This window comes from Capra hircus (assembly GCF_001704415.2).
Source record: "Capra hircus breed San Clemente chromosome X unlocalized genomic scaffold, ASM170441v1, whole genome shotgun sequence".
Classification (NCBI taxonomy): domain Eukaryota; kingdom Metazoa; phylum Chordata; class Mammalia; order Artiodactyla; family Bovidae; genus Capra; species Capra hircus.
In genome coordinates this window covers 45,588,489-45,611,071 of record NW_017189516.1, presented here as the reverse complement: position 1 = coordinate 45,611,071, position 22,583 = coordinate 45,588,489, and the positions used below count along the sequence as shown (strand labels likewise).

At 38.3% G+C, this 22,583-nt stretch overlaps 1 protein-coding gene across 2 annotated transcripts in view; it reads left to right on the top strand.

Annotated features, from left to right (window-relative positions):
• PDK3 (pyruvate dehydrogenase kinase 3) overlaps positions 1 to 21,289 on the top strand; it is a 79,731-nt gene extending 58,442 nt beyond the window's left edge. The window contains exons 7-12 of one of the 2 annotated variants that reach the window (XM_018043835.1): positions 2,628 to 2,704; positions 4,005 to 4,106; positions 10,476 to 10,586; positions 13,636 to 13,749; positions 16,096 to 16,235; positions 20,586 to 21,289. In XM_018043835.1, the coding sequence (XP_017899324.1) occupies positions 2,628 to 2,704; positions 4,005 to 4,106; positions 10,476 to 10,586; positions 13,636 to 13,749; positions 16,096 to 16,235; positions 20,586 to 20,616 (575 nt within the window). In that variant the 3' untranslated portion in view covers positions 20,617 to 21,289. The remainder of the gene's footprint in view (positions 1 to 2,627; positions 2,705 to 4,004; positions 4,107 to 10,475; positions 10,587 to 13,635; positions 13,750 to 16,095; positions 16,236 to 20,585) is intronic. The other variant, XM_018043836.1, reaches the window with a different exon arrangement.
• Positions 21,290 to 22,583: the final 1,294 nt, after the last annotated feature.

Here is a 22,583-nt window from a genome sequence, read left to right as displayed (position 1 = left end):
TGGTATGTATAATGTAGATATAAGAAATAGCAGACAACATTCTAGAACTTCAGTCAAAAACAGTTGAAGTGATGGCTGTGCATCACTTATGTGTCTATTACATCTCTTGTCCAGTTACCCAAGAGGAGGAGGAGTTAGAAACTCTAGGAAATAGATCAAACTGTATCAGAAATACATGGTCCAAACATTTGGCAACCTAAAAAGGTATCATGAGTTTGAGCTGTTGGAGGTGGATAAAGTGAATCCATTTCATCTTAAGCCTGAGAACATTCTCCTTCCAATGATGCATAACTCGACACATTGGACTTATAAGGAAGGAACCGTCTTTGTGGAACGTTCCTGTGGCCATGCTGAAGTGGGCAATATTTACCTGGTTATGTTACCAACATATATACTTTTTACTGGAAACCCACTTTATTTTATTTTTTAAATTTTTATTGAAACAGTTAATGTGTGAGTTTCAAGTGATTCTGTTATATATGTGTGTATATTCTTTTTCAGATTATTTTCCATTATAGCTTATTACAAAATATTGAGTGTACCTCCCTGTGCTGTAGAGTAGATACTTGTTGGTCGTCTGTTTTATATATAGTAGTGTGTATATGTTAATCCCAAACTCCTAACTTATCCCTCCTTACCCACTTTCCCCTTTGGTAATCATAAATTTGCTTTTTTGTTTTCCATATTGCATATATCATAAGTTTCTTTTCTATATCTGTGAGTCTATTTCTGTTTTGTAAGTAAGTTCATTGATATCATTTTTGAGAGTCCACAAATGAGTGATATCATGATATTTGTCTTCACTTAGCATGATAATCTCTAGTTACATCCATGTTGTGGCAAATGGCATTGTTGCCTTCCTTTTTATGGCTGAATAGCATTCCATTGGATATATGTACTACATCTTCATTATCTGTTCATGGACATTTAGGTTATTTCCATTTCTTGGCTGCTGTGAACATAGGGGTGGTTGCATCTTTTCTAATTACAGCTTTTTAAAAAGAGCCTGTAGATAAAGTACCTAAGAGTTCATTAGGGTTACAGAATAGAATGGAAAAAACAGGAACTGAAAGACTGAAGCATACGTAATATTAAAGCTGCCTCTGTGTGCAGAGTGATGGGAAAAGGGTACAGCAACTTTTACTTTTCTTCTTTTAAAAACTTAAAAAATCATCAGTATAGTAGTCCTACCTTTTCCATAGGGGATACATTCCAAGACCCTCAGTGGATGCCTGAAGCCACAGATGGTACCAAACCCTGTTTATATACTTTGTTTTTTTATAGACATACATACCTATAATAAAATCTAACTTAAAATTAGGCACAGAAAGAGATTAACAACAGTAACTGATAATAAAAGTTATAACAATGTACTACGATGTAAGTTATGTGAATGTGTTTGCTCTTTCTCAAAATCTAGAGATGTACAGAGTACATTTAACTTAAGTATATACATACTCTACAGCCATGTGACGCTTTTGCAATTTGAGGTGTGACAGCAAAACTATTATAGCACAGATTTCTTTTCCCCCCTTTCCTTATTAGGTAGAGAACTTTCACCTTTTCACATAAAGGAAGCTCTTCTCAACTTCTCTCTTGTCATGAAGGTTCAGTCGAGTAATGTATTTGCAAGCTCTTTTGTAAACTGCTCAGATGCAAACAAATGCTCACTCTCCTTTATATTACTGTTAATTACTTGCTTTAGTAGAGGAAGTAGTTAAGTTGAAATCATAACATTTCTACTTGAGAAAGTTTATGCAGTGTCGATCTCTTAATGATTCCGGGTCATGAGGAGGAGGAAAGCCTAAATTGTCCAATATCTACTCTCAAGCCTATGCTGGGGTTCAGGGTTTCACAGATTTTCCTCGGAACGTCTCTGACACAGTGAGAAAGGACTGTAGGTCTCTGGTGGTTGGTCTGCTAGCTGCTGATAGCATGCCTTGTTTGTCATAGTTTAACAGAACTTAATGTTCCTATTTCGTCCGTTTCTCCAAGAGGATGTGCCCCCTTTGCTCTGTGGTTTCACCTCCCCCTGGTTGACCACCGGGGTCACTGGTGGTGGTAGAGGGTAGCCCCCATTTTGAGAAATACCAAGAGATACTTGAGGACTTCCATGGCAGCTCAGTGATAAAGAATCTGCCTGCCAATGCAGGAGACACAGGAACCACAGGTTCAATCCTTGGGTTGGGAAGATCCCCTGGAGGAGGGCATGGCAATCCACTCCAGTATTCTTGCTTGGGAAATCCCATGGACAAAGGAACCTGGCCGGCTACACCCCATGAGGTTGCAATGAGCCGAACACAACTGAGTGACTAAGCATGCACCATGCAGGGGATTTTTGGGTGCCCTATGTAATGCTCAGAAGATTAGGACATAGGTAATGATATTCCAGCTTTGCTCAACTTAAGTTCCAAAGAGAAAAATTTGCCTAAGGTCATACAGCTGGTAAGTGAAGGAGCGGAATTTCATCCTGCTTTTAGAGTTGGAAGCCTCCATTAGCTTTTTGTAGCATCTTGTTTATGTACCCAAGTACATAAAAGTACATACCCAAGTACGGATGCAACAACATTCTTGACTTTCTTCTAGTCTTCGTCTTTACTCATTGACGGTTTTGTCTCTGTTTTCAGCCAAAGCTCCAAACAAACCTATTCAGGTAGTTTATGTGCCCTCACACCTCTTTCACATGCTCTTTGAGTTGTTCAAGGTAAGTGGAATTTGAAAATATGGAAAGAAGTCTTCATTTTAAATTACTTTGATTCAGGCATAATGGATTCATTAGATTAGCATAAGAAAAAGGTTTTGCATAACCATTTAAAAAATGCTATTTCTGATATCCTGTGGGTTTTATAATTTGTACAGAGATGAAAAATTGCTGTGTACACTATAGTTTTCGTGAATATTGGTACATATTGATTTTGAAGCTTAGTTTTACCATTGTGACTTTATGTAAAATCCATACTGTTTTTTCTTTAGATATGAGCTTAGAGATGCTTTTTAGTTTCCAAGCCTGGCACAAACTTGATTAGTGGTAGCCAGATCAAAATAAAAACACGTTTATGCCTCTTTTATGCTTCTGAGAGTTAACCGTGTTGATGCATTAGCAATTGTTCCAGTCCTGAAAGATACGTTAACACTCTTACACAGTTGAGTCATTTTAGAAAATTCAGAAGCTCTGGCAGAGGCCGAGGGGAAAGATGTGGATGGGCTGGACCAAACACACACATAAAAAATAGAACCAAAAAAAGTAACTCTCTACAACTTAAACTGTTGCTTTTATTAACTGGTAACTAATGGCATGTAAGTAGCAGTATTACAAGCACAAGGCACTTTAGTAAAATTCCATTTCTTCCAATGTGTAAAACCCTAAACTGAACACCAGAAAAATCAGTTATGCTGATTTGCTTCCCCAAATTATAGTGTTACTGATGTGACATTTAAGGTTGAGATGGGCATTCAATTGTGAACTTGTTCTTCAAAACAAAGCTGTGGCTTTTTCAGAATTTCTTTTCACTTGACATTTCTTTGACTTCTTTTTTTTCCCCAGCCAAATGATTTATTTTTGTGGGAAGCCAAAATCCTCTCTGGTTTTCCACCTTCTTTAGAGGAAGAGTGCTCTGTAAATGCAGACTGATAATCGAATTTAAAGTGAGTCAGTGAGCCTTTACAGCCTCATTACATGTGATAAAAACATCCCTCTTGGTTAAAAAGTTGAATAATTTTAATACCCTAAAGCAAAAACAAAAAGAAAAAAAGGAAGGAAAGAAAAATAAGCACTTAGTATGGTGGATGAGACTGAAATGAGATGAAAAAGCAAAGCATCAGAAAATTTTTCCTTGATCTGAACACATGTTAAGTTCTTTAGAGGGAGAAAAAAGTGCCATAGAAATCCAACTAATATTTGCCCCACAAAAGAATTGTTGTGTATTGGTAAAGTTTTGCTAGCTTCTTTAAAGTAGTAGTTTGTGAATGGGTGTCACGCTAAAAAAAAGGTTCTGTGATTTCAGAACTCAATGAGAGCAACAGTTGAACTATATGAAGATAGAAAAGAAGGCTACCCAGCTGTTAAAACCCTGGTTACTCTGGGTAAAGAAGACTTATCCATTAAGGTAACTGCTATATTTGTACATACACTTGAATTATCAGTTAGTTTCATAGTGTGTAGACATTGAAGAATCAAAGGGAAGGAAAGAGAACTGGCTTTGAGTGTCTTTTTTATGGCCGAGTAATATTCCATTGTATATATGTACCACATCTTGATCCATTCATCTGTGGATGGACATCTAGGTTGCTTCCCTGTCCTGGCTATTGTCAATATTGCCGCTACGAACATTAGGGTACATGTGTCTTTTTCTGTTATGGTTTTCTGAGGGTATATGCCCAGCAGTGGGATTTCTGGTTCATATGGTAGTTTTATTTCCTAGTTTTTTAAGGAGTCTTCATACTGTTCTCCATACTGGCTATGTCAGTTTACATTCTCACCATCAGAGTAATAAGGCTTTTATTTTTTGATGATGGCCATTCTGACTGGCGTGAGATGATAACCTCATTGTAGTTTTTTTTTTAATAGATTTATTTTAGTTGGAGGCTAATTACTTTACAGTATTGTAGTGGTTTTTGCCATACATTGACATGAATCAGCCATGGGTTTACATGTGTTCCCCATCCTGAACCCCCCTTCCACCTCCCTCCCCATCCCATCCCTCTGGGTCATCCCAGTGCACCAGCCCTGAGCACCTGTTTCATGCATCGAACCTGGACTGGTGATCTGTTTCACATATGATAATATACACGTTTCAATGCTATTCTCTCAGATCGTCCCACCCTCTCCCTCTCCCACAGAGACCAAAAGACTGTTCTATACATCTGTGTCTTTTTTGCTGTCCTGCATACAGGGTTATCATTACCATCTTTCTAAATTCCATATATATGTGTTAGTATACTGTATTGGTGTTTTTCTTTCTGGCTTACTTCACTATGTATAATAGGCTCCAGTTTCATCCATCTCATTAGAATTGATTCAAATGTATTCTTTTTAATGGCTGAGTAATACTCCATTGTGTATATGTACCACAGCTTTCTTATCCATTCATCTGCCGATGGACATCTAGGTTGCTTCCATGTCCTGGCTATTATAAACAGTGCTGTGATGAACATTGGGATACACATGTCTCTTTCAATTCTGGTTTCCTCAGTGTGTATGCCCAGCAGTGGGATTGCTGGGTCATATGACAGTTCTATTTTCAGTTTTTTAAGGAATCTCCACACTGTTCTCCATAGTGGCTATGCTAGTTTGCATTCCCACCAACAATGTAAAAGAGTTCCTTTTTCTCCGCACCCTCTCCAGCATTTATTGTTTGTAGACTTTTGGATAGCAGCCATTCTGACTGGCATGAAATGGTACCTCATTGTGGTTTTGATTTGCATTTCTCTGATAATGAGCGATGGTGAGCATCTTGTCATGTGTTTGTTAGCCATCTGTATGTCTTCTTTGGAGAAATGTCTATTTAGTTCTTTGGCCCATTTTTTGATTGGGTCATTTATTTTTCTGGAATTGAGCTGCAGGAGTTACTTGTGTATTTTTGAGATTAATTCTTTGTCAGTTGCTTCGTTTGCTCTTATTTTCTCCCATTCTGAAGGCTGTCTTTTCACCTTGCTTACAGTTTCCTTTGTTGTGCAAAGCTTTTAAGTTTAATTAGATCCCATTTGTTTATTTTTGCTTTTATTTCCAATATTCTGGGAGGTGGGTCATAGAGGATCCTGCTGTGATTTATGTCAGAGAGTGTTTTGCCTATGTTTTCCTCTAGGAGTTTTATAGTTTCTGGTCTTACATTTAGATCTTTAATCCATTTTGAGTTTATTTTTGTGTATGGTGTTAAAAAGTGTTCTAGCTTCATTCTTTGTTGACCAGTTTTCCCAGCACCACTTGTTAAAGAGATTGTCTTTTCTCCATTGTATATTCTTGCCTCTGTTGTCAAAGATAAGGTGTCCATAGGTACATCAATTTATCTCTGGGCTTTCTATTTTGTTCCATTGATCTATATTTCTGTCTTTGTGCCAGTACAATACTGTCTTGATGACTGTGGCTTTGTAGTAGAGCCTGAAGTCAGGCAGCTTGATTCCTCTAGTTCCATTCTTCTTTCTCAAGATTGCTTTGGATATTTGAGGCTTTTTGTATTTCCATACAAATTGTAAAATTATTTGTTCTAGTTGCAAAGAGTCGGACACGACTGAGCGATTTCACTTCACTTCCTTTCAAAGACAATGGGCTGCTTTTCTGGGTGCCTGATGTCCTCTGCCAGCATTCAGAAGTTGTTTTGTGGAGTTTGCTTAACGTTCAAATGTTCTTTCAATGAATTTGCTTCCTCCGCCATCTTAGGACCACCTCCCTCATTGTAGTTCTGATTTGCATTTCTCTAATAATTAGTGATATTGAGTATCTTCTCATGTGTCTATTGGCCATTTATATGTCCTCTTTGGAGAAATCTGTTCAGGTTTTCTGCCTGTTTTTTTTTTAATTGAAGGATAATTGCTTTACAGAATTTTGTGGTTTTCTGTCATACATCAACAAGAATCAGCCATAGGTACACCAATGTCCCCTTCCTCCTGAAGTTCCCTTCCATCTGCCTCCACATCCTATCCTTCTAGATTGTCACAGAGCCCCTGTTTGAGTTCCCTGAGTCACACAGCAAATTCCCATTGGCTATCTATTTTACATATAGCATTGTAAGTTTCCATGTTACTCTCTCCATACATCTCATCCTCTCCCTCCTTCCCTCCCCCGTGTCCATAGGTCTGTTCTCTATGTCTGTTTCTCCATTGCTACCCTGAAGATAAATTCATCAGTACCATTTTTTTAGATTCCATATATATGTGTCAGTATGCAATATTTCTTTTTCTGACTTACTTCACTCTGTATAATAGGCTCTAGGTTTTGGCATCAGGTGGCCAAAGTATTGGAGTTTCAGCTTCAGCATCAGTCCTTCATGAATATTGAGGACTGATTTCCTTTAGAATGGACTGGTTTGATCTCCTTGCAGTCCAAGGGACTCTCAAGAGTCTTCTCCCAACACTGTAGTTCAGAAGTGTCAGTTATTCAGCACTCAGCTTTCTTTATAGTCCAACTCTCATGTCCATACATGCCTACTGGACAAACCATAGCTTTGACTAGATGGACCTTTGTCAGCAAAGTAATGTCTTTGCTTTTTAATATGCCGTCTAGGTTGGTCATAGCTTTTCTTCTAAAGAGCAAGCATCTTTTGATTTCATGGCTACAGTCACCATCTGCAGTGATTTTGGAGTCCCCAAAATTAAAATCTCTGACTGTTTCCATTGTTTCCCTGTCTGTTTGCCACCATAATCTTGGTTTTCTGAATGCTGAGTTTTAAGCCAACTTTTTCACTCTCCTCTGTCACTTTATTCCTAGCTTTTTAAAGAAGCTCTATACTGTCTTCCATAGTGACTGTATCAGTTTACATTCCCACCAGCAATGCAAGAGGGTTCCCTTTTCTCCACACCCTCTCCAGCATTTATTATTTGTAGACTTTTTGCTGATGGCTATTCTGACTGGTACTTTGGCCACCTCATGCAAAGAGTTGACTCATGGGAAAAGACTCTGATGCTGGGAGGGATTGGGGACAGGAGGGAAAGGGGACGACAGAGGATGAGATGGCTGGTTGGCATCACCGACTCAATGGACTTGAGTTTGAGTGAACTCTAGGGGATGGTAATGGACAGGGAGGCCTGGCGTGCTGCGATTCATGGGATCGCAAAGAGTCGGACACGACTGAGTGACTGAACTGAACTGATTCTGGCTAGTGTAAGATGATAACCTCATTGTAGTTTTGATTTGCATTTCTCTAATAACAAGTGATGTTGAGCATCTTTTCATGTGTTTGCTAGCCATCTGTATGTCTTCTTTGGAGAAATGTCTTTTTAGGTCTTTTCCCCACTTTTTGATTGAGTGGTTTGTTTTTCTGGTATTGAGTTGTATGAGCTGTTTGTATATTTTGGAAATTAATTCCTTTGTCAGTTGTTTCATTTACTATTATTTTCTCCCATTCTGAGGGTTGTCTTTTCACCTTGTTTGTAGTTTCCTTTGCTGTTTCTGCCAATTTTTTGATTAAGCTCTTTATTTTTCAGATATTGAGCTATACGAGCTGCTTATATATTTTGGAGATTAATCCTTTGTCAGTTGTTTTGTTTGAAATTATTTTCTCCCACACTGAGGGTTGTCTTTTAATCTTGTTTATTGTTTTCTTTGCTGGGCAAAAGGTTCTAAGTTTCATTAGGTCCCATTTGTTTATTTTTATTCTTGGAGCTGGGTCAAAGAGGATCCTGCTGTAATTTATGTCAAAAAGTGTACTGCCTGTATTTTCCTCTAAGAGCCTTAGAGGAAATAAGAGTTATTTATTTATTTATTTATTTATTTATATAACTAAATATAAATATTTATATATATTTTATATATAATATAAAATTATAATAAATAAATAATAAATATAATAAATATATATAATAAATAATTATATAAATATAATTTATATTTATAAATATAAATATAAATAAATATATTTATATAACTAAATATATTATATTTAAATATATTTATATATTTAGACTTATATATTTAAGTCTTTAATCCATTTCGAGTTCACTTTTTGTATGGTGTTAGGAAGTGTTCTAGTTTCATTCTTTTACATGTAGGGTTCCAGTTTTCCCAGCAGCAATTATTGAAGAGACTGTCTTTTCTCCATTGTGTATTCTTGCCTCCTTTGTCAAAGATAAGGTGCGTGGGTTCATCTCTAGACTGTCTTGTTCCATTGGTTTATATTTGTTTTTGTGCCAGTACCATACTGTCTTGATGACTAGCTTTGTGGTATAGTCTGGAAAGTTGATTCCTCCAGTGCCATTTTTCTTTCTTCAAGATTGCTTTGGCTGTTCAGGGTCTTTTGTGTTTCTGTATGAATTGTGAAATATTTTTGTTCTAGTTCTTTGAAAAATACCATTGGTAGTTTCATAGGAATTGCATCTTATCTGTAGATTGCTTTGGGTAGTATAGTCATTTTCACAGTATTGGTTCTTCCAATCCAAGAACATAGCATATTTCTCCATCTGTTTGTGTCTTCTTTGATTTCTTTTATCTGTGTCTTATGGTTTTCTGAATATAGGTTTTTTATCTCTTTAGGGTTACTCCTAAGTACTTTATTCTTTTTGCTGCAGTGGTGAATGGAATTGTTTCCTTAATTTCTCTTCCCAGTTTTTCATTGTTAGCTGATAGGAATGCAAATGATCTCTGTATATTTTATATCCTGTGAGTTCACTATATTAATTGATTAGCTCTAGTAATTTTCTGGTGGCATCTTTAGGGTTTTCTATGTATGGTATCATGTCATCTGCAAAGAGTGAGAGTTTTACTTCTCCTTTTTCAATCTGGATTCCTTTTCTTTTTCTTCTCTGATTGCCATGACTAGGACTTCCAAAACTATGTTGAATAATAGTGGCAAGAATGGGCACCCTTGTCTTGTTTCTGATCTTAGAGGAGATGCTCTCAGTTTTTCACCATTGAGAGAAATGTTTGTTGTGGGTTTGTCATACATGGCCTTTATTATGTTGCGATGTACTGAGCTGTGCTTAGTCGCCCAGTCGTGTCCGACTCTTTCTGACCCTATGGACTGTAGCCTGCCAGGCTCCTCTGTCCATGGGGATTCTCCAGGCAAGAATACTGGAATGGGTTGCCATGACCTCCTCAGGGGATCTTCTCAACCCAGGGATCGAACCCAGGTCTCCTGCGTTACAGGCAGATTCTTCACCATCTGAGCTACCATGGAAGCCCAGTATGTTGAGATAAGTTCCTTCTGTGCCTCCTTTCTGGAGAGTTTTTATCATAAATGAGTATTGAATTTTATCAAAGACTTTCTCTGCATTTATTGAGATGATCATGTGGTTTTTATATTTCAGTTTATTAATATTGTATATCACATTGATTGATTCATGAATGTTGAATCCTTGCATCCCTGGGATAAAGCCCATGTGATCATGATATATGATCCTTTTAATGTGTTATTGGATTCTGTTTGCTAGAATTTTGTTGAGAATTTTTGCATCTATGTTCATCATTGATATTGGCCTATGGTTTTGGTATCAGGATGATGGTCGCCTTGTAGAATGAGTTTGGGAGTTTTTATTTGTAAGTACTACATTAGATCCTTGGCTTAAGTTACCTTGTTTAAACTTCATTAGAGCCCCATTTTTAGGGAGCTGATCAAGATCTCAAATCCAAGCCTATTGGATGCTGACCCCAGTTGCCCACCTCCCTTGTTTTATACCATTCACAAAGGGACTATATTTCTTTGGGAGTTGAAGCCCTTGCACAGTTTAGAGTAATCTGTCATATACTTTATGTAATGAACTACTTGCCACCTGCTAAGTATATGGATGATGACTTTTTCTTCTTTTAATATTTTTGTACGTTACAGATAAGTGACCTAGGTGGTGGGGTTCCACTCCGAAAAATAGATCGCCTTTTTAACTACATGTATTCAACTGCTCCGAGACCTAGCCTGGAGCCTACCCGAGCCGCCCCATTGGTAAGCCTGTCAAGCTTTAGTTGGAGGAAGGACCATTAACACAGAACGGACAGGGCAGGCCGTTTCCCTAGGGTGTTGCATTAGCCTTGTTGAATTTGAATGTTTTCCACCTTGTTTGAAGGAGGGGGGGAGTTTTATGCTATTGCTACTTTCTTTATGACTCTTTTGGCCTCAGATTTCTTCTCTAATTTGTGTGTAAAAAACACTCAGAGCTGAGTGCCTACCTTCCCAATAGAGAGAAAAACGTCATGGTTAAGACGGCTGCCAGAGCACCATTTACCACCTGGTGTTCCCCTTGGCGGGGGTGGAAGTTTAATAGCAGGTGAACGGGGAACAGCACCGTGTGTCTGGCTGCAGCAGACCCTGGGCGCTGCATACCTCCATGGCTTGGATCATCCAGGGCTTTAGAACTTCCCCTGCCAAATTTGTTTATATAATTAAATATTAAATTATGAACACATTACATTTTTTACATGAAATAACATAAGCAGGAAACATATAGGTTGTGTATGCATTTTCAGAGCCTTTTCTGTCTCACTGTGGAAAAAATCTTCAGCTCTATTAAGGCAGTGAGGAAAGCCTCTAGTTACCATGGCAGCATTTAGATCCTGGTAGGGCCACACTTTCTTCCCCCGCTGCGTGTTTCTAATTGACAAACAACAATTGAAACCTTTGTCATTAAACACAGCAACATAGCTATCATTCTGCGAAATAGTTCAGGGTGTACATTTTCATTTTCAAGTCTTACCTGCCTGATAAGCACATAAGATTATGTTTTATTTGTATGAATAAAATCCAACACTTGGCATCATTTATTCAAGACAGAGTTTGTTAACACAGCATATTGAAAGCAGAGAGGAAGTCGTTTATATAGGATTCAAGAAAATATTTGAGAGATCAGTTTTGAAACCCATCACCTTGACTAGTTTTCTGGTACCTATTTAAACAAATGTCAAAAGGAAAACAAAATGCCACAAGCAAATCTAGAGCCTTCACCAGTTGTTTAAAAGGAATATGGCTCATCTCTTCCAGGTCTCAAAATAGCATCTTGAGGACAGCTGTGATGTCATTTTTTTTTTGTTTAATGAAACTGAGCAATTGAAGTAAGAGTTTTAAAAAGTATGTATCCGACCTCACATGTTATAGATGAGGAAATGAGGTGACCTGTTTGCCCAGGGTCTTTGAGCTCATGATGGTCAAGCCAGCACTGGCCATGTCTGTCTGTATTCTTTCCAGTGTTCTATGTGGCTCTACTTTTGAAGAAATGCTTCCACTAGCGTGTCTCCCAGTTAGCTCTCCTCAGCCTGTAAGCAGGCATGTGGGTATGTACTACTAGGAAATGTAATTTCATCATCAAGCACCTTACTGTGTTACAGCCCTGTGCTGTGACACATGCATTTCTTTTTTGGAAATGTTGTCCCAGCCAACTCCTATTGATCCTTTGACACCCTGGGAAGACTTGCCAGAACTTGACCAAATCTGAGGTAGAGGCCCCTCCTTTGCATTCCGTGGGACCCTGGGGTCACCCGTCTCTTCACACTCATGACTGCATCGGGCTCAGGTGTTCTCCGCTGTTCCCTGGTAGCCCTGGGAGCTGGCTCCGGGCCTTGCTTGACTGGAGGAGGCAGGTTTCCTCAGCCTCCTCCAAAGTCCGCTGATTTCTTTGCTGGGGTGACCTCAGTCACCATTTCGGCTGCCTCGTCTTTGCTCCTGACCGTGTTCTGCCTGTCCTGCAGCCCTTCCATGATGGTGTACTCTATCACACCCAACCCTTGTTTAGGCCCTAACCCTGAGGAAGGAATCTAGGAAAGCTGTTAGAAAGCAGTTGAAAGCTGCAGAGCTTAGTAAAATTACTGCTGTGTGGTAGCCGTCATAGTAGCTTCCATTTCTTTCATTCTGCTGTGTCTTAGACACTGTCCCAAGACTTTACACTCCTTATATCATTTAATTCTTACAACAGCTCTTATGTAAGCTTTTCATTACATTTTTGGGTAAGAAAACAGTCTTAGGTTGAGCAAACTGCTAGTTGTACAAAAAGTGGATTTCATCTGTCCGAACCTAAAGCCCACCCAACCGCTGGTGTGTGTTTGCCCACTGCCTCCTTCACTAACCTGTCAGTGGACTTAATCAAAGGGGCCAAAACTTGAGGAACAGCCCCTTCCTCTCCAACCCAGAGTTTTTGAAATCAGTCTCAATTTTTCTTATTCTTGTCAGTATCGGAAATCTTTTTTTTTTTCCCCCCTGACAACCTGTTACAGTCAGGGCTCTATGACACAGAGATACAGGAGGGTACTGGCATAGCTTTCTTGTCTCTAAAAATACATGGACAACCACATGTCAAAATACTGTAGTGTTCCACAGCTTTAGGAAGTAGCCCTTAGGAGATCACTTTCTTTTCATTGTGTTAGCCTTGGTACTGATAGGTTTCAACTCCTGTGCTACTCAATTGAATGTTCACTATAAAGAGCAAAGAAATCAGTTAATAGAACTTTGGAATGATGTGGTTTAGTTGAGTTTCCAGTTCAAATCCCACTTGATTTGGGATTTGTTTTTAAACAATGCAAAACAATTACTTTAAAACATTCAAAAAGCATTAGTCTCCTGGGAGGATTTGCAACCCATTCACTCCAGTATTCTTACCTGGGAAATCCCATGGACAGAGGAGCCTGATGGACTATAGTCCATGGGATTGCAAGAGAGTTACACGTGACTTAGTGACTAAATAACAACAACATGGATTTGTCAGTTTCTGTTATGTGAGTACTATAAGAAGCTAAATAATTAAAAGCATTATTTGTGATATTTAAAAAAAGCTTAGTCAAAATAGGAGTGTTTCTATTCTTTTCCAAACACGTGAGAAATATTTTTGGAGGATGAAAATAGATTGTTTGCCATAGATGCCATGTATGTGTGTCATAGTATGGGTTGGGTCAATGTATTTGCTTTAAATATGAATCAAGAATTGATTCTAATCTTTCAGATGGTCCTCAGACTCAATGTGTTAGCATTTTGTGCCTTTCTCAGTGTATTAATTTTCTTTTCTCAATAGGCTGGATTTGGTTACGGCTTGCCAATTTCTCGTCTGTATGCTAGATATTTTCAAGGAGATCTAAAACTCTATTCTATGGAAGGCGTGGGTACTGATGCTGTCATTTATTTAAAGGTACTGCATTTTATTTCTGTTACAGGAAAGCATCTTTACTTTTTAAAGCTGTGAGTTCTAATAACTAAAGCAGATTAGCACTGTATCATCATCTCATATTATATATATGAATAATCATATATATATGATTTAATATATATGAATTCTTATATTCAACTAGGATTTACTTCACTTTTATGTGAAAACCAAGTTATGACCTACCCTTGATTTTATGCTCAGAGCAAAATAGGAAATATGGAGATATGAAAATTTAAATACTGATTTTTAAAAACCTTAATTCTAAGTTGTGATTTTTAAAAAATTTGCATATCCATTAAAAGGACTCATTTAAAAGACAGATTTTCATAAACTGAAGTCTTTTATTTTAGAGACTTGCTGGCTTAAAGTTGCAAGATTTCAGTGCTTATAATATGTTTACCTTAAAGTCTGATCAGATAACAAAGTTCTCTGTGATACAACTTTTCTCATTCAGTGGTGGTATCAAACTTTTATTTACTTCTGAACTCTAGAATATCACAACAAACTGTGGAAAATTCTGAAAGAGATGGAAATACCAGACCATCTGTTCTGCTTGAGAAATTTCTTGAGAAATCTGTATGCAGGTCAGGAAGTGACAGAATTGGACATGGAACAACAGACTGGTTCCAAATAGGGAAAGGAGTACCTCAAGGCTGTATATTGTCACCCTGCTTATTTAACTTATATGTAGAATACATCATGAGAAACGCTGGGCTGGTTGAAGCACAAGCTGGAATCAAGATTGCCGGGAGAAATATCAATAACCTCAGATATGCAGATGACACCACCCTTATGGAAGAAAGCAAAGAAGAACTAAAGAGCCTGTTGATGAAAATGAAAGAGGAGAGTGAAAGAGTTGGCTTAAAGCGCAACATTCAGAAAACGAAGATCATGGCATCTGGTCCCATCACTTCATGGGAAATAGATGGGGAAACAGTGGAAATGGTGTCAGACTTTACTTTTTTGGGCTCCAAAATCACAGCAGATGGTGACTACAGCCATGAAATTAAAAGATGTTTACTCCTTGGAAGGAAAGTTATGACCAACCTAGACAACATATTAAAAAGCAGAGACATTGCTTTGCCAACAAAGGTCCATCTAGTCAAGGCTATTGTTTTTCCATTAGTCATGTATGGATGTGAGAGTTGGACTGTAAAGAAAGCTGAGAGCCAAAGAAGTGATGCTTTTGAACTGTGGTGTTGGAGAAGACTCTTGAGAGTCCCTTGGACTGCAAGGAGATCCAACCAGGCCATCCTAAAGGAGATCAATCCTGAATAATCATTGGAAGGACTGATGCTGACGCTGAAACTCCAATACTTTGGCCACCTGATGCAAAGAACTGACTCATTTGAAAAGACTGATGCTGGGAAAGATTGAAGGCAGAAGGAGAAGGGGATGACAGAGGATGAGATGGTTGGATGGCATCACCGACTCAATGGACATGAGTTTGAGCAAGCTCCGGGAGTTCGTGATGGACAGGGAGGCCTGGTGTGCTGCAGTCCATGGGGTCGCAGAGTTGGACATGACTGAACTACTGAATTGAACTGAAACTCTAGAATATTTGGAGTACTTTTTGATTATGTAATAGGGGCACATTGTATGAAATTTTAAAGCTGTGAAAGGGAAAACTGTCTCCCATTACTGGCCCAGAGCCACTGGGTTCTCTTTTCTGGGGTGACCATGGGTACCAGTTTCATGTGAATCCTCTTAGAAGTTGATTCAGTATTGATAAACATATGGAGAGAGAATTTAATTGTTTTCACACCAGTGATTATTTTAGCACTTTGCTCTGTTCTACTTTCCAATATATCTTGGAGATACTTCCGTATCAGTTCACATAGAACTGGCTCATCCTTTCAGCAGCTATGTAGTGTTTTATATGTTATATCATAAAATAACCCTTTATTGGGGGTGTTTATCTTAGATGCCAATACATAGAAACAATATGCTATTTGATATCACTTTATGAGCTTATATTTATAAATCTACTGTGAAACTTTATTTCTTCTGGGCCCTCTGGGAGAGCATTTACCCAGTGGACAATAGTGTTTGGTCTAAGACGATTGGATATCTTTATCAGTATTAACTGAACGAAAATGGTTTTTGTTCTCTTCATGTTTACTGGTTTTTTGTGCGTGAATGTTTTTGTTCCTTTAAAAAATGCTTTCATTTTATCCTGTCCAGTCTAAGTAAAATGCTAAAATGTAACTTTAGTATACCTCCACATTAAGGTTTCTGATGCTTTGAATAGTAAAATTTGAGTTGGTATTTCACATGAGAAAGATGATACTGTAGACCTTTACTATACATTTTTGTTTCTCTCCTTAGGCCCTTTCAAGTGAATCATTTGAGAGACTTCCGGTTTTTAACAAGTCCGCATGGCGCCATTACAAGAGCACAGCTGAAGCTGATGATTGGAGCAATCCCAGCAGTGAGCCCAGGGACGCTTCCAAATACAAAGCAAAACAGTAATTGACTACTTTTCTTTATATTACAAAATATTTGATTTTTCCTCAGAGTCTACCAGCCAGATGATTGATATTTTCAGCCACATCTTTGTGGTTTTGCCACTGGAAAAGCAGTGATCCCTAAAGAAAGTTGGGAGTATTTTTTCACCCCAGACAGGAAGGATAGCAAGAACTGGGTCACCAGAGTAGCCATTTCAGTAGAGGACCTGATGTTCTGGGAGTCCTTGCCCTATGGAGTTATTAAAAGCAGTAAGCAGGGTGTGTATCCTGCCACGAATCTTATTTAAAAAGTAATTCAGTTTATCATCATCCATAGAATTGACAGAATGTTTAGAGAAAGTCTGTAGATGGATTGAAACCAGAAAAATAAAAAAGTTAAAGTTATCAATCAAGGTAAACAGTGGGTTTATCCATATAACCAATTATTATTATTCAGCTCTTAAAAAGAATAAAGTTGTGACATGCTACAGTATAGATAAACCTTGAAGTCATTATGATAAGTGAAATAATCCAGACCCTGAAAGACAGATACTGTATGCTTCAACTTATGTAAGGCCCCTGAAGAAAGTAGAATGGTGGTTGCCATGGTTGGGGAGTAGGAGAAAAGCAAATTTAGTGTTTAATGAGGACAGAGTTTCATTGGAGAAAGATGAAAAAGTTCTGGAGATGGATGGTGGTGCAACACTGTGAATGTACTGAATGCTGCTGAGCTGTACACTTAATAAAACATTTTTTTCCATCTTAACCAGAGAGTAAGCTTTACATATAGTTTACCACAATTAAAAAAATGAAGATGATGATCAATCACAGAATAACGAGTTTTACTACTTTGTGGTAATAACAACAATAAATAATCCAGTCTTTGGTTTCCAGTTTTCTTTCTTCTGACAACCTTTAAGCTCCAACTCTACTAGCAACCGTAAGGGTTCTGATTATTTGTTTAATTTAAAGTAATCTTTAATAATCAAAAAGCAGTATATGTACACTGTTAAAAAATATAAATAAGCAAAAAAAGAGAAACTGTTGTATTCTCATAATCCAGAGATTACCATTCTTAGAGCTTTATCTGTGTCCTTCCAGGTGTTTTGCTATTTGTATATATGTATATATATTTTTCCCCAAATGAGATCATGCTTTTCATACTGTCGTGCAGCCTAGTTTTATTTCATTTAACTGTCTCCATCTTCCTGTGTCATATTTTCATCATGAAAATTCCCCTGATTTGTCCCAAAGACAAATCGATTCCAGGACCACATAACACATCTGAGTAGGTCTCTAGATTTTAATGTAGAACAATTTTTTTATTGAAAGACCATACCAGTTGTCCTGCAAAAATGTCCCACCTTGATTTGTTTGATTTTTTTTCTTTGAAACCCTGGCTCTCCCATAAACTGGAAGTTCATCTGAAGGCTCAGTGGAGCATTTTTTTTTTTTGCTAGAATATTTCATAAATAAGGATGCAGAATTACACTCTGAGACCCAGGCAGTTCGGTTGATCCAGTGTTAGTAATGTTAAGACTGCCCATAATTCAACTGCCTGGTCCCTCCACAATGTGGTTAATTTTCCCTTCTCAATCAGAAAATGATCTGCGTAGTGTTACTTTGGCACCATACAGCCATCACTTAGGGGTTATTAAGACCAGTTGAAAAACGGCCTGAATCAGTAATTTTGTTAATGTTTATAAAATGATGAGTTTTTTGCTAGTGTCATTCCTTTGACAGTTAGCCAACATTCTCCTATCAAGTTTTTCCTCATCAGCTAAGGTCATTTAGGTACCTTCTGAAGTACATTTCCTCCTGGCAAGGCAGGATAGGCATTTAAATCTTTCTTTTAAATTGCAAATTTTCCAGGACGATGTTGAGTTAGAAACCACCTTAAATGGTGATGGGTGAGTTTCAGGCTTCCTTTTTTTTAAGTAGCATAATGGATGTTGTTGGAGAAGGCAATGGCACCCCACTCCAGTACTCTTGCCTGGAAAATCTCATGGATGGAGGAGCCTGGTAGGCTGCAGTCCATGGGGTCGCTAAGAGTTGGACACGACTGAGTGACTTCTCTTTCACTTTTCACTTTCATGCATTGGAGAAGGAAATGGCAACCCACTCCAGTATTCTTGCCTAGAGAATCCCAGGGATGGGGGAGCCTGATGGGTTGCCGTCTGTGGGGTCACACAGAGTCGGACACAACTGAGCGACTTCACTTTCACTTTTCACTTTCATGCATTGGAGAAGGAAATGGCAACCCACTCCAGTATTCTTGCCTAGAGAATCCCAGGGATGGGGGAGCCTGATGGGCTGCCGTCTGTGGGGTCACACAGAGTCGGACACGACTGAAGCGACTTAGCAGCAGTAGCAGCATGGATGTTGTAGATTTTTATTGCTTTGTTGGTATATTTTGGTCAATATGTAACATATATATAAAAAGTGTACAGATATAAAGTTTGTAACATGATGAATTTATACATCTGTATCTCCAGGACTCGAAAAGGCCACTTTCTAGTCACACTCTTCTCCTTTTTCCCTCCCCACCATGTAACCATTACTCCAACTCTATCACCTATCACTATATCTGACTCTCTTCTCTTCTTGAATTTAAAATAAATGGAACATACAGTGCATGCTCTTTTTGTGTCTGGCTCTCTTCTCTGTGAGGTTCATCCTGTCACTGCATGTAGTGGCCATCTTTTTGATGCTAAAATTGGCACACCTTTGACCACTGGAAGCTATTTTGAGCCATATCCTTTATGTTCCATTGGTGAAATCCTGTTGGTCTTTGAAAGCTTCCTTGCTTTCTGGCCCAAGAGGATATCCTAAGTTCATCTCATACTAAGACTCCTGTTTACTTTTAATGGGTATTAGAAACCCTAATCTGGGAGCTGGAGGTGTACATGACATCTTTTCTAGTCTTGTTTTCTGGACAGACCTATAAAACATGATTTAAGATATATAAGTTCACGTTGATTTTTAATTCTCTTTTAACATTGTAATATTTCTCCCTAATCTATTTTAATTGTATATATTTCTTCTTACCCTGAAAACCTTGATTCCTAACAAAGTGCAACAGACAGGTATTTGTAGGCAAATAGAGTTTATATAGCTTTGTGACTTTGTACCATTGTAGTAGCTTTGATCCTTTCCAATGAAGGATGTAAAAGGTTATTTATATTGCTACTTTTTTTCCTCTGGGAGTATTGTGATGGGCCTCTGTGCAGTGTTGTTGCATTGGTCAGTCACCTCACATGATGAAATTTAGAGGAGTTTGTTTTATGCACATGAGTGTGATTGCACACACAGATGTGTGTATATACATATACACACCATCCCTGGCCAATGTTAAGCTAAATCAGCTTGAAACACCTGGCTCAATTTCCCTTGATTCCATTTTCAGTTTGTATAAGTCAAGTAGTATATTGGGCATCAGTATGAGTGTTAATTCCAGCGATGGCTCTGGTAGGGGGAATTATTTGGGTAGCACAGAAAATGGTCTTTATGAACATTAAGGTCCGTTTGGATTGTAAAAAAATGGTTTTAGTTGAATATTGTTTTAAAGCCTATTTAAATAGTTTAGCAGGTTGTATACTGTCATTATGAGTCTTAATTTCTTTTTTATAAAGGATGATACGTTATTATTTAGGGGAAATTTTAAAAATTTATTTATTGATCATGCTGGGCAGCATGTATCATCTTAGTTCCCTGACTAGGGATCAAACCCATGCCCCCTGCCTTGAGACCATCAAGGAAGTCCCTGAGTCTTCATTTCTGATATCTTATTAGGCAAACAAATGTTATCAGAAAGCAGTTTTTAAAATTCTAAAATGGCTATCCTGACACTGAAAATTTTTCACTTAACAGAAATAGGATAATTGGTGGCAACCTTGGGAAAGTATTTAGTAGTTATAGTAAATTCATTAGGTGAACGAGAAATGCTAAGAAAAATTAATTTCGAAGCAGATTTTGAATTACAACTTTATTGAGATAAAATTCACATACCATAAAAGTCACTCTTTGAAAGCATACAACTCAGTGGTTTTTAGTAAATTCCCAGGGTGGTGTGCTTCTCACCACTGTCTGATTTTAGACCATATTCACCATTCCCCAGAGAAATCCCATGCCCATTGGCAATGGTTCCTCATTTCTAGGCAGGGTTTTCACTGAGAGGAAAGAACTGCTTTAGTGTATATATGTCATTAAATGCTAATTCTTTTTCTGTAGTAACTATAGAGAATAATTCTGAGATAAGACGCAGGTTTTTGAATTGTCACTGTAACTAAATGCTCTGACTACATCTCAGTTACAATTGAGAAGGTTGTCCTCATAAACTCACTGGGGCTGTCCCCGTCATTTTCTTTGCAGGGACAAGATGAAGACTAACAGAACTTTGTGAAGAACTGAACACTTCAGTCCGCTCCGTGAAGAAAGGATGGCCTTCTGCAAGTCACCTGGAAAGAGCTCCTTTCCTCCACCAACTCTGAATGTGGCACTATAGATAATCCAGTGCTTGAATGTGTATTTTTCTCCATATAAGCTGGACCTTTTCCACAGAAGTTTCCTATAGCTACTTCATATCTTCCACTAAAGCAGTAACTTGAGTCATTTTTCATAGTACATTGCTGTGGTTTGGTTGGCGCCTGTCGTAAGGGGACACAGAGCCTTATTAGTGCCCGTGCCCTCATACCTCCGTCTTCTTTATCATAGACTGTCTACAGTCTCCCCAGATTTCTCGCCTCCCTCCCCATTCCAGATACAGCCGATCTCTACTGCTGCTCTTTGTGACCAAATACCATGTTTGTCCCAAACCACCAACTATGGCCTTGGGGAGTCTGGAATTTGAAGACATCAGATGAGCACGTCTTGATATTTCTGTCCCAGAGCCCTTCCTCTCTCTTACGCATCCCTCTTCACTCTCTGCTTTGGACTCTGGCCTTCTTCCATCTGACCAGATTCTCATTGTGAGCTGTAGATACTCTCATGTTAGATCTCCCTCTTGGGTGCATTGATTTCATTTTGAAATTCATTTGTATACTTCCATTCTGTTGATTAAAGTGTTCCAAAAGTTGTCTTGGAATTTTTCACTTAGCTGCTTGGTTTCAAAGATCTTAAGTGAAAAACTACCTTCAAGTCATTATCAAGTTTGTTAAGAGTGGGAAGTGAAGTTTTTATGCTCATGTAACAATTTACCACTGAATACGGTCCTTTTGACACATCATATTCCTTTGCAGTTTTCTAAGTCCCTGTGGTGATGCACTCTACTAGGTGTAAAATAGGCCATCGAAGGGAAAAGTTCTTTCTAGTTTATTTGGAACATGTCCCAGGTCGTCATCGTTTATATTTTCATGACGTTCAGCCCACTTTAGAATTGTCATGTCATGTTTACCCTTAGAAACACAAGCTATCTGAGAGTCTGGATTTAAAACCCACAACTTAAACAGCTCTGCAGGGTGTGTTTCTCTTCACTAATATTTTTCATATATTTATCTTCTACTTTGACTTCTGCCCTCTTTTAACATCCATATAAATGTTTCTCCATCTAGTGTTGAAGTGCTGAGTCCACTGATTTAAAAGCTGTCACTGGTAAAGTATTCCTCCTCCTCTAGACATATGACAGTACTAACCCTCTTTTCGCCGCTGCCATCTCAGTGGGCTTTTCCCCTGGATGGAGCCGTGTTCTGACCCACTGCACTCGCATGGAGGACGACTCTGTTTCTCTTTGTTCCACCAAAGCTAATACTCTTTCATTACATTACCTGAGCTCATGGTGATTCCTTTGTCTTTTGGAAGACCTCATCTCTTCTGTCCTTAGAAGACTCTCGTCAGGGAATTCATAATCTAGTCTGGTAAGAAAAAGACCAACGTTACTCCCAAGACACAAGTAATGAGATGGTCTGCATAAAGGCCTGTTTTTTGAAGGTCGAGTCAGTGTCTTGGGAATGGGGCTGTTCCATGTGATTATTTCCATGTGATATAAAGATGTAAAAAAAAAAAGGCCTTTGAGTTTAAAGACCCCAGCTTTCCTATGTCAGCTTGTCTCTCAGCCTCTTCCTTGGCCTCCCTTTCCAGCCATACAGCTCTTTGCTATGCTTGATACACTGGAGGGGATCACATTCCTTTCTTTTCAGGTCTTTTTTGAAACTGAAGATGTCTTTCAGTGTTTTAATGACTTCATTGATAGTCCTTTGCTGATGTATTTCTGGCTTAACTGTCTGACTCCAGGACAGTCTTGCCTCTCCTGTCTTTGTTTTCTTTTTCTTTTTTAAATTGTGTCTTTGTTTTCTGAATTAAGAAATTAACTTTGCTTCCAAAGCAACCATAAGAAGAGTTTCAGGAACATCTTGCATTCACACAGTTCAGCCA